Genomic DNA, 13,550 nt, shown 5'->3' with positions numbered 1-13,550 from the left:
GGAGCTTGAGTAAAGCCTCTCCGATCATAACGTAGGAGTCCAACTGAGCCTTCCCGTCTCCTGTAGTCAGAGAGAAGGCTGAGCTGATGAGGGACGCCAGACGTGTGCTGACATCATCTACAGTAGTATGACCCTGGTTATCTGGTTTCTAGTGCTACTGCTACTTGCTACTGGAGATAATATGCAGTTGCAGCAGCGTATATGGTGACTGTGAAAGTGTGCGTGTGTGTGTGTGTTTGTGTGTATGTGTGTGGCATCAGTATGCATGTGTGCGCTTTATGTGTTGTGTGTGTGTGTATGTAGTGTGTGTGTGTGTGTGTTAGGGTGTCAGTGTATGTATGTGTGTGTGTGTGTGGGTAGAGTCCAGTGTGTGAATGTAACAGTACTCGTCTTGCGTTGTGTACAATCAGTCATCGACACGGAACTCCAACATGTAGCACCAGTCATGTAGATCTATTCTGATAGGAACGGCACAAAATTGCACGTCATGCAATGCACGTCTCACCATCCAACTCTGCACTCACGCACTGTACAAAATATATGAACCCCCCCCCCACCAGACACTGTAAGTTGCTAGCTAGTACTGGCGGGAATTCTTTACAACAAAATGCACAACAAATATTCTCCAAAAACCACTGCATCTTATGTGTGATGTTCGAATAACATTTATAAACAATTTGATATAAATTGTACATTTAAATCATCACTTGAGAGTATAAAAATCACTTTTGATGTACAGTGCTTTGCAACCAACAACTTACCGCTGGTTTGGTGCTTGTTCACTGGGACGATTCTAACTGGAACATCCCCCCTCGTAAGCAAGCTACGCAAACCAGCCAATAAGATGCCATGTTGAGTAGGTGAAGGCAAGACAAACTCAAACCAAAAACCCATTGGCTTAACAATAAAGTGGCAAGGGGAATCACCAATATAACCCTGTTACATGAACATAGTCAGTGCAAGAGAGTTAGTGGAAAAAAAGGGTCAATGCTGGTAGTCCGGGTAACCATTTCTTTAGCCATTAAGGAGTCTTGTTTAGTAGTCTTATGGCTTGGGGATAGAAGCTGTTCAGGGTCCTGTTGGTTTCACACTTGGTGCACTGGTACCGCTTGCCAACCCCAATGAGGAACTGCACCGTACACAGGACCTTGCGGTTAGATGCCAAGCAGTCTTAGATTGGTTGTGAATTGTTACATCCTACTGCACAGTTTTTTGTTTTACCTTTATTTAACAATGCAAGTCAATGAAGAACACATGTTTATGTACAATGACAGCCTAGCCCCGCCAAACCCTAACCCGGACGACGCTGGGCCAATTGTGCAGCGCCCCATGGGACCCCCAATCACAGCCGGTTGTGATACAGCCTGGAATCGAACCAGGGTCTGTAGTGACACCTCCAGCACTGAGATGCAGTGCCTTAGACCACTGTGCCACTCGGGAGCTAGGAGCACAAGCATTTCACTACACCTGCAACAACATCTGCTAAATATGTGTATGTGACCAATACATTGATTTTGATTTTATGCAGCCAGTCAAGATGCTCTCAATGGTGCAGCTGTTGGTAAAGAGTGCGAGAAAAGTGAGAGACAGGCAGGGAGACAGACAGGTTCTTGGTGCTATGTTGAAACAGCAGGCCCAGGGAGGAGGAAGACAGAGTGAAGGCACACAGCAAATATTTTTGTGAAATGTTGAATTGTTTTCACACACACTCTTTTCCACGCTTTTGTTACCAGTGGACCCGAACATCCACATATGTAATATAAATGTGTAGGGGGGTGCACAGTGTGCACTCAACGAAATGGTGTTCTTTTACATCACAGAACATTAGGCAAGGCCAATGAGTTTCAGGTTGAATTCATCGTTAATTGTATCCTTTTTTCTTGTAATAAACATTATTACAAAACAACGCTTTTTTGTATTTTCAGTATTGGGAAAGCAGTGTGTTTCTTTATGCACCAAATGAGTCTCGTCGAGTCTCAACAAGCCTGTTTGGCCAGTCATGCCCTCTCCGACCACAGTTCTGTGCATTTCCATTGAAAGCGATTTGAGAGTTGCTACTTGGGTTGATTACACACTCTCTCAGGGGGTGTAGTATTCCCTAAGCCCACATGGTGGGGCCCTTATGCAATAAAACTGTACCTGATGCATTTGAACATGTTAAAATCAGTGTGGGTTTTTTGGACAATTTGTCCGCTCTTGGAGCTGTGTCCCCTCAAGGGGCCCAAACTGTCCCTAGACCTACCCACTCATCACCCCAACAACACGGCTGCATGCAGAGTCATACACCAAAATGCTCACAATGTTTAGTTTCACACCATTAGGGTTCTACTTCTTCGAACAAGGAAATTCTTTGGGCCCGTCAGGGGATTTCAGTTTCCACATGCTCACCCTTATCACTTCTGTTTTCTAGTCATGCTTTTGATTCTGAGAAAGCAGTTTCTCTCTTCTGTACATTGTCAGAAAACTCAGACCTCGCATCCTCTCTCTGACGATAGCCTGTGTGATCTCGCTCTCTGTAGCCGATGCGAATAAGACCTTTAAACAGGTTAACATTCGCAAGACCGCGGGTCCAGACGGAATACCAGGATGCATACTCAGAGCATGCGCTGACCAACTGGTGGGTGTCTTCACTGACATTTTCAAACTATCCCTGACCCGGTCTGTAACACAAACTTGTTTCAAGCAGACCACCGTAGTACCCGTGCCCAAGAACGCCAAGGTAACCTGCCTAAATGAGAATCGCCTCAAAGCACTTAGATCTATAGCCATGAAATGATTTACAAGTCTGGTCATGGCTCAAGTCATGGCTCACAATAATCCTAAACCCCGTGGCCCACTCCAATTCACATACCACTGCAACATATCCACAGATGATGCAATCTCTATTGCATTCCACACTGCCCTCTCCCACCTGAACAAAATAAAAACAATGTAAGAAGGTTGTTCATCGGCTACAATGCAGAATTCAATACAATAGTCCCCTCCAAGTTCATCACCAGCCTCCTGGACCCTGGGACTGAACACCTCCTTCTACTAGATCCTGGAGAAGATTTGTCATGGGTCCATACACATATTTAGCAGATGTTGTTGCAGGTGTAGTGAAATGCTTGTGTTCCTAGCTCCCGAGTGACACAGTGGCCTAAGGCACTGCATCTCAGTGCTGGAGGTGTCACTACAGACCCTGGTTCGATTCCAGGCTGTATCACAACCAGCTGTGATTGGGAGTCCCATAGGGCGCTGCACAATTGGCCCAGCGTCGTCCGGTTAGGGTTTGGCCGGGGTAGGCCGTCATTGTACATAAGAATTTGTTCTTAACTGACTTGCCTAGTTAAATAAAGGTTAAATAAATAAAAATTATTTTAAAAACTGTGCAGTAGGATCTAACAATTCACAACAACACACACTAATCTAAAAGAATGAATCTAAGACTGCTCGGCATCTAACCGCAAGGTGCTGTGTACGGTGCAGTTCATCATTGGGGTTGAGTTCCCTGCTGTCCAGGATCTCTTTACAAGGCAGTGTAAGAGGAAGGCCCCAAAAATTGTCAAAGACTCCGGCCACAAAAGCCATTGACGATTCTCTCTGCTACCACATGGCAAGCGGTACCAGTGCACCAAGTGTGAAACCAACAGGACCCTGAACAGCTTCTATCCCCAAGCCATGTGGCATCAGTATGCTACTAAACAAGAAAACATATTTTTTAGTTCCTTTCTGAATCGGTTATTCGGTTATTCCAGTGATTGAGAAATCAACTGGGTGCGCGACATTCACTCGCTAAAAAAAACGAAAAAACATTTTGCACATGAATTGAACATTGAGACATACTGCAACATTTTTATTTCCAGTTTAGGACCCCATTTGAACCCCTACGTTATGTTAAAACAATAGTACGACAAGTGAAACACACACGCACACACGCAAACAAACACACACACACACAGACCCACACACTCATTTATCCATCAGATAAATATGAGCAAATGACAATCTCTGCAATAAATATCCATCGTACAAATGGATGACACGTCCCAAGCAGTGATTAAAACCCCCTTGTTCTATGAGGGGAGATGGAAAGAGAGGTGGCTGTCAGAAAGGAGGAAGGGAGAAACAAATCAGAAAGGGGGGCGAAGAGCGAGAGGAGGGAAGTGCCGTGCTACAGTCAGAACAGGAAGCCCGTTGTCAGCTGAGCGAGAGCGAGAGAGAGCTGGGAGGTCATAAGGGGAAATAAAACACACCGTCACACAGATCATGTCAACTATTAACTGGAGCTTGAGTAAAGCCTCTCCGATCATAACGTAGGAGTCCAACTGAGCCTTCCCGTCTCCTGTAGTCAGAGAGAAGGCTGAGCTGATGAGGGACGCCAGACGTGTGCTGACATCATCTACAGTAGTATGACCCTGGTTATCTGAGAACCCAAAAAATACTTTGGAAATGGATTGGACCTTTTGGATTTCCATTCTCCTGGTCATCTCAGACTGTGTGTCAGGTAATGAAAGATTTTACCAGGTATTTTAAATGGCTGATTAAGGCTGTCTCGTTCTCTTAATAGACTCTCTAAATGTAAGAACATTACACATGCAGCATTTATATATTTAAAAACATGTCTCCACTTTAATATTGCACTTTGAAATGTACATCTTAGTCTGGCTTTCAAGAGTGCTTGAGGCAGCATGATGTACATTATTTCCAGTGTGTACGTGTCCTGTCTATCAAAATGGAACATGTTTCTGGACACACTTCGATTTTAAACGTGTAAATGCCCATTTACGTGAACAACGACCTCTGATTGGGATTGATAATTCAATTATTAGTCAATGTTAACCTAGTTCAACTTTGAGTCAACAGAGAAAATGTGTCGTTCAATTGGCATCCTGTGATGTAGTTCTAATTTGATGATGTACTAATAATAAACACATTGCGACCTTTCATAGCGAAACTGGTTTAGAAAACCCCTGATGAAACTCTGTCCTTTTTGGGAAACACGCCAACAACTTATTGCTCTTCTGTACACCCGGTCTTCCTATAAATTTGTTTGTACTTTCAAAATCTCATTAAAAAAATATGCCTGGATATTCCTTAATAACATTTGGAATGTTTTAACTGTGACAGGTGAAGACCTACTGATGATGCCAGTCAATCTGATGGTGGACATATGGGACGGGGAGGTGACGTTGCTCTGGGACCCCCCTGAAGGGGCCCCGCCACTGGCTCAGTACCAGGTGCAGATGGCCAGGTATACCCATACTCCTTACCTCCGACTAATTCACTCATCCTTTCATTCTCAGACGTGTCACTTAGCTACCTCACTTCAGCCTGCATCCATCTTAGAGTCCTCCCGATCCGCACAATCCCCTTTCTCCTTTTCAATCATTCCTCCATGCCACCTTCTCCTCATATCTGAATAAAAAAATTAAAAAATAAGGTTAATCTAGCTACGTTCATGTGTCTTTCCTCAGGTATGGCAATATTAATTGGACCAACGTGACCAGCTGTGACAGGACCCAGCTGACATATTGTGACCTGTCCTACCTTATCGATGACTTCTTCATGGTCTACAAGGTCCGGGTCCAACTGGTCACCGAGAACAACATTTCTGCATGGTCACGGTCAAAGAAGTTCAACCCCAGAGAAAGTAAGTCAAGCACAGCGACGTTTTAGTGGCCGAGTAGAATAGGTATTGCGTTCGGAAATGTGCTCATTTCTTCCTAGCTTATAGTGACACACTGCCAAAAGCTCGTCCATTGCTTACCTTTCTCCTCTACCCCTGTTCTCCCAGGTAAACTGCAGCATCCTTCCAGTACGCTGTTGGCCACCTCCAGCTCAGTAACAGTCCGTGTTCACAGGAAGCCATTACTTAAAAAGATCTTCCCATTTGGCCTGACTTACACTATCTACCTACAGGGAAAAGGTCAGGGCCACAAGGTAAAGGACAGTAAAACACAGATCACACTTAAAACATACCAGTAACAGTACTTCTAATGTAATAGCATTTATTATGACGTGCGGTTCATCCTAGTTCATCTGTTCCAGTTACTGTATTGACTGACCTTTTTCATTTATTGGTTTGCAGACCGTCATCCGGCATTTGAAGGACGAAGACGACGAGGATAAGGCAGAGGTTCAGTTTGCATCTCTTGACTGGGGACAGGAGTACTGTGTCAGCCTCAAAGTCGCAGGCAACGGAGGAGAATTCACCAGTGAGCTCTCCCCTGAACAGTGCCTCCTGCTGCCGGAACAAGGTAAATACAACTCAGACTACACAGCCCTACATGGCCATATATGGCTCGACATTTTGATGTGTCATACACCCCGGCCAAACTGCCTCAAAGTCATGCGGCTAAAAACATGCTCTGTTTCTCATCAGAGTGGTATATCCTTGCTGTGGTGTCCTTCTCCATCCTAAGTGTGATGGGGGTCCTGGTCATCCTGTCCCTTTGCCTTTGCTACTTCCTGAGGCGCCCTGAGAAAATACCTGTTGCACTGGTAAGTTCCTTTCAACAGTTTCACTCATGCAGAACTGAATATGTCTATCACTTCTGGGAAAAGACACTTGAGGGAAAGGACACTTCAGCTAAATGTTTACTTGCAGGTTCCTTCTCTATAATCAAACAACAATACGAAATAATCACAATAATCAAATATAAGAATACGAACACAAAGTGAATGGCTCAGTAGAGAAGTTCAGTGGTGCTTTGTTCTACCACATACAGTATATTAATTTCCTGCAACTCCACAGATGGAAAACACCCAGGCTTTTAATAAGTCTTCATATAAACTGTCTGTTTACCCTGTTGATCTTAATAAAAACTAAGGGCCTACTGTCATTCTATTTCCTGTTATCAATCACTTCCTTTTTTTTGTCCTTTTTTTACCTCAGAAATCCTCAGGCAGCGGCTGGCAGCCTCTCTGTGTGGGAGACGACCCAGTGGAGATAGTCACAGACAAAGGCTGGTTCATGAACACCGCCAGAACTGATGCCATGGTCTGGTTGGCTGACGAGAGGACAACTACAGCAGGCAAGGGAGAGCAGGAAGAAGGAGAGGACAGAAGAGCGGGTCTGGACAGTGGGGCCTGCACCGAATCACACATTTCTGGGAATGGAAACGGAGGGAGTCCGGCAAAGCAAGAGGACAGTGGCTGTGGAAGCCTGGGAGCACCAGAGAGTGCCATCAGCAGCAGGAGGGGAACTGGAGAGCCACCCCTGCTGGATGGGAAAACGAACACCGACATCGACCTGAAAGAGGACAGTGGGGTGGGGCTGAGCTGCCAGTTAGGGTGTGCTGGGAGTCTACAGGGGGACGACTGTGGAATCTTGCCTGAGATGGTAATGGTCACAGGGCGTGGCTACCAGAGCCAGAGTCCCTCTTCGGTGGATGCCCATGTTGTTGAGACAGAGCAGAGTTTTCAACAAATCTCATGTGAAACAGTTATGGCTGATCCTGTTGTGGGATACAGGTCTGGTCACGGGGCATGCGTTTGTTTAGGGGCAAGCCAATGTGTTTGGTGCCAGACAAGAAGACACAATGAGAGGAGTGTTGATGGACAGTCTGTACCCCTGTTTAGTTTGACAGAGGAGCAGCTAAACTGCAGCAATCTCACAGGAGACATGTGTGAGATGGAATCTACAAGCTCTAGTTATAAAAATAACAATCTCCACATAGACACAGTGGTAAACTTGGAGGACTCAGTAACCTTTTCCTACCTGCCTACATGCATAGGGGAATCCTTCCCGCTCCTGGCAGCTTTATCAGAGTTGCCCCTAGCGGAGGGAGGACTGAACTGCAGCATGAACACTATGCCTCCTTCTCTTGGTGATTTGGAAGTGATATTTGATTGACAAGGTCCACAAACGGAGGACACTGTGAGACACACACAAGGGTTTGTTTAGCACTCTAGACTGCGGGGAGTCATGCAATATGTCTACAAACCCTTTTTATGTAATTTCAAGTAAACACTCCTTTTCCTAACTGAAAAGATCAGCAATCCTAATTCTATTTGTGTCTATTTAAGTATTTTTGGAGCCTTTTGGCACCGGTCCTCAGATCCTTAATTAAAAAGATCTACAGCTGCACTATCGAGAGCATCCTGACTGGTTGCATTACCGCCGGGTATGGAAACTGCTCGGTCTCCGACCGCAAGGCACTACAGAGGGTAGAGCATATGGCCCAGTATACCACTGGGGCCAAGCTTCCTGCCATCCAGGACTTCTATGCGTGACAGAGGAAGGCCCAAAAAATTGCCAAAGACTCCAACTACTCTAGTCATTGACTGTTCTCTCCGCGAACTCTACCTACATGTCCATATTACCTTAATTACCCAGACTAACTGGTACACCCTGTATTTAGCGTCGCTACTGTTATTTTATTGTTGCTCCTTTAATTATTTTTTATTTGTATACTTTTTTTCACCTTCATTTAAAAATGTCATTTTTAGTAGTCATTTTAGGAAACACTTTCTTGAACACTTTTTTCTTAAAACTGCATTGTTGGTTAAGGGCTTGTCAGTAAGCATTTCACTGTAAGGTCTACCTATACCTGTTGTATTCGGTGCGTGTGACAAATAAAATGTTATTTTGGAGAGCCCCTAAATGTTATTTTATTTGCTATATGTCTGTTTAAACCCATTCACATACCTGTTTAACCCCATTCACATACTGTCTGTCTGTTTAAACCAATTCACATACTGTCTGTCTGTTTAAACCCATTCACACACCTGTTTAACCCCATTCACATACTGTATGTCTGTTTAACCCAATTCACATACTGTATGTCTATTTAACCCCATTCACATACTGTCTGTCTGTTTAACCCCATTCACATACTGTCTGTCTATTTAACCCCATTCACATACTGTCTGTCTGTTTAACCCCATTCACATACTGTCTGTCTGTTTAACCCCATTCACATACTGTATGTCTGTTTAACCCCATTCACATACTGTATGTCTGTTTAACCCCATTCACATACTGTATGTCTGTTTAACCCCATTCACATACTGTATGTCTGTTGAACTGTAAGTCTGTTTAACCCCATTCACATACTGTATGTCTGTTGAACTGTAAGTCTGTTTAACCCCATTCACATACTGTATGTCTGTTTAACCCCATTCACATACTGTATGTCTGTTTAACCCCATTCACATACTGTATGTCTGTTTAACCCCATTCATATACTGTATGTCTGTTTAACCCCATTCACATACTGTATGTCTGTTTAACCCCATTCACATACAGTATGTCTGTTGAACTGTAAGTCTGTTTAACCCCATTCACATACTGTATGTCTGTTTAACCCCATTCACATACTGTATGTCTGTTTAACCCCATTCACATACTGTATGTCTGTTTAACCCCATTCACATACTGTATGTCTGTTTAACCCCATTCACATACTGTCTGTCTGTTTAACCCCATTCACATACTGTATGTCTGTTTAACCCCATTCACATACTGTATGTCTGTTTAACCCCATTCACATACTGTATGTCTGTTTAACCCCATTCACATACTGTATGTCTGTTTAACCACATTCACATACTGTCCTTCTGTTTAACCCCATTCACATACTGTCTGTCTGTTTAACCCCATTCACATACTGTCTGTCTGTTTAACCCCATTCACATACTGTCTGTCTGTTTAACCCTATTCACATACTGTCTGTCTGTTGAACCCCATTCACATACTGTCTGTCTGTTTAACAACATTCACATACTGTCTGTCTGTTTAACCCCATTCCCATACTGTCTGTCTGTTTAACCCCATTCACATACTGTATGTCTGTTGAACTGTAAGTCTGTTTAACCCCATTCACATACTGTAAGTCTGTCTAACCCCATTCACATACTGTCTGTCTGTTTAACCCCATTCACATACTGTATGTCTGTTTAACCCCATTCACATACTGTCTGTCTGTTTAACCCCATTCACATACTGTCTGTCTGTTTAACCCCATTCACATACTGTATGTCTGTTTAACCCCATTCACATACTGTATGTCTGTTTAACCCCATTCACATACTGTATGTCTGTTTAACCCCATTCATATACTGTATGTCTGTTTAACCCCATTCACATACTGTATGTCTGTTTAACCCCATTCACATACTGTATGTCTGTTGAACTGTAAGTCTGTTTAACCCCATTCACATACTGTATGTCTGTTTAACCCCATTCGCATACTGTATGTCTGTTTAACCCCATTCACATACTGTATGTCTGTTTAACCCCATTCACATACTGTATGTCTGTTTAACCCCATTCACATACTGTCTGTCTGTTTAACCCCATTCACATACTGTATGTCTGTTTAACCCCATTCACATACTGTATGTCTGTTTAACCCCATTCACATACTGTATGTCTGTTTAACCCCATTCACATACTGTATGTCTGTTTAACCACATTCACATACTGTCCTTCTGTTTAACCCCATTCACATACTGTCTGTCTGTTTAACCCCATTCACATACTGTCTGTCTGTTTAACCCCATTCACATACTGTCTGTCTGTTTAACCCTATTCACATACTGTCTGTCTGTTGAACCCCATTCACATACTGTCTGTCTGTTTAACAACATTCACATACTGTCTGTCTGTTTAACCCCATTCCCATACTGTCTGTCTGTTTAACCCCATTCACATACTGTATGTCTGTTGAACTGTAAGTCTGTTTAACCCCATTCACATACTGTAAGTCTGTCTAACCCCATTCACATACTGTCTGTCTGTTTAACCCCATTCACATACTGTATGTCTGTTTAACCCCATTCACATACTGTCTGTCTGTTTAACCCCATTCACATACTGTCTGTCTGTTTAACCCCATTCACATACTGTCTGTCTGTTTAACCCCATTCACATACTGTCTGTCTGTTTAACCCCATTCACATACTGTCTGTCTGTTTAACCCCATTCACATACTGTATGTCTGTTTAACCCCATTCACATACTGTATGTCTGTTTAACCCCATTCACATACTGTCTGTCTGTTTAACCCCATTCACATACTGTCTGTCTGTTTAACCCCATTCACATACTGTCTGTCTATTTAACCCCATTCACATACTGTCTGTCTGTTTAACCCCATTCACATACTGTATGTCTGTTTAACCCCATTCACATACTGTCTGTCTGTTTAACCCCATTCACATACTGTCTGTCTGTTTAACCCCATTCACATACTGTCTGTCTGTTTAACCCCATTCACATACTGTCTGTCTGTTGAACTGCAAGTCTGTATAACCCCATTCACATACTGTATGTCTGTTTAACCCCATTCACATACTGTATGTCTGTTTAACCCCATTCACATACTGTATGTCTGTTTAACCCCATTCACATACTGTATGTCTGTTGAACTGAAAGTCTGTTTAACCCCATTCACATACTGTATGTCTGTTGAACTGTAAGTCTGTTTAACCCCATTCACATACTGTAAGTCTGTCTAACCCCATTCACATACTGTCTGTCTGTTTAACCCCATTCACATACTGTATGTCTGTTTAACCCCATTCACATACTGTCTGTCTGTTTAACCCCATTCACATACTGTATGTCTGTTGAACTGTAAGTCTGTTTAACCCCATTCACATACTGTATGTCTGTTTAACCCCATTCACATACTGTATGTCTGTTTAACCCCAATCACATACTGTATGTCTGTTTAACCACATTCACATACTGTATGTCTGTTGAACTGTAAGTCTGTTTAACCCCATTCACATACTGTATGTCTGTTTAACCCCATTCACATACTGTATGTCTGTTTAACCCTATTCACATACTGTCTGTCTGTTTTACCCCATTCACACACGGTAAGTCTGTTTAACCCCATTCACATACTGTCTGTCTGTTTTACCCCATTCACACAATGTATGTCTGTTTAACCCCATTCACATACTGTCTGTCTGTTTTACCCCATTCACACACTGTCTGTCTGTTTAACCCCATTCACATAATATCTGTCTGTTTAACAACATTCACATACTGTCTGTCTGTTTAACCCCATTCACATACTGTATGTCTGTTGAACTGTAATTCTGTTTAACCCCATTCACATACTGTCTGTCTGTCTAACCCCATTCACACACTGTCTGTCTGTTTTACCCCATTCACATACTGTCTGTCTTTTTAACCCCATTCACATACTGTCTGTCTGTTTAACCCCATTCACACACTGTATGTCTGTTGAACTGTAAGTCTGTTTAACCCCATTCACATACTGTCTGTCTGTTTAACCCCATTCACATACTGTCTGTCTGTTTAACCCCATTCACATACTGTCTGTCTGTTTAACCCCATTCACATACTGTCTGTCTGTTGAACTGCAAGTCTGTTTAACCCCATTCACATACTGTATGTCTGTTTAACCCCATTCACATACTGTATGTCTGTTTAACCCCATTCACATACTGTCTGTCTGTTTAACCCCATTCACATACTGTCTGTCTGTTTAACCCCATTCACATACTGTCTGTCTGTTTAACCCCATTCACATACTGTCTGTCTGTTGAACTGCAAGTCTGTTTAACCCCATTCACATACTGTATGTCTGTTTAACCCCATTCACATACTGTATGTCTGTTTAACCCCATTCACATACTGTATGTCTGTTTAACCCCATTCACATACTGTATGTCTGTTGAACTGAAAGTCTGTTTAACCCCATTCACATACTGTATGTCTGTTGAACTGTAAGTCTGTTTAACCCCATTCACATACTGTAAGTCTGTCTAACCCCATTCACATACTGTCTGTCTGTTTAACCCCATTCACATACTGTATGTCTGTTTAACCCCATTCACATACTGTCTGTCTGTTTAACCCCATTCACATACTGTATTTCTGTTGAACTGTAAGTCTGTTTAACCCCATTCACATACTGTATGTCTGTTTAACCCCATTCACATACTGTATGTCTGTTTAACCCCAATCACATACTGTATGTCTGTTTAACCACATTCACATACTGTATGTCTGTTGAACTGTAAGTCTGTTTAACCCCATTCACATACTGTATGTCTGTTTAACCCCATTCACATACTGTATGTCTGTTTAACCCTATTCACATACTGTCTGTCTGTTTTACCCCATTCACACACGGTAAGTCTGTTTAACCCCATTCACATACTGTCTGTCTGTTTTACCCCATTCACACAATGTATGTCTGTTTAACCCCATTCACATACTGTCTGTCTGTTTTACCCCATTCACACACTGTCTGTCTGTTTAACCCCATTCACATAATATCTGTCTGTTTAACAACATTCACATACTGTCTGTCTGTTTAACCCCATTCACATACTGTATGTCTGTTGAACTGTAATTCTGTTTAACCCCATTCACATACTGTCTGTCTGTCTAACCCCATTCACACACTGTCTGTCTGTTTTACCCCATTCACATACTGTCTGTCTTTTTAACCCCATTCACATACTGTCTGTCTGTTTAACCCCATTCACACACTGTATGTCTGTTGAACTGTAAGTCTGTTTAACCCCATTCACATACTGTCTGTCTGTTTAACCCCATTCACATACTGTCTGTCTGTTGA

General features: G+C 42.8%; 1 protein-coding gene across 1 annotated transcript; it reads left to right on the top strand.

Moving 5' to 3' along the window:
- Window positions 1-4,229: 4,229 nt before the first annotated feature.
- LOC109908892 (uncharacterized) lies at window positions 4,230-8,582 on the top strand. The gene is made up of 7 exons (XM_020507659.2): window positions 4,230-4,486; window positions 5,110-5,233; window positions 5,457-5,632; window positions 5,777-5,922; window positions 6,071-6,239; window positions 6,365-6,483; window positions 6,878-8,582. Exons 1-7 carry the CDS (start codon window positions 4,432-4,434, stop codon window positions 7,835-7,837), a joined length of 1,749 nt encoding a protein of 582 aa, XP_020363248.1. The 5' UTR covers window positions 4,230-4,431; the 3' UTR covers window positions 7,838-8,582.
- Window positions 8,583-13,550: the final 4,968 nt, after the last annotated feature.

This window comes from Oncorhynchus kisutch, linkage group LG18 (genome assembly GCF_002021735.2).
Source record: "Oncorhynchus kisutch isolate 150728-3 linkage group LG18, Okis_V2, whole genome shotgun sequence".
Lineage (NCBI taxonomy): Eukaryota > Metazoa > Chordata > Actinopteri > Salmoniformes > Salmonidae > Oncorhynchus > Oncorhynchus kisutch.
The sequence above is the reverse complement of the archived record's forward strand: the minus strand, read 5'-3'. Positions and strand labels throughout refer to the sequence as shown.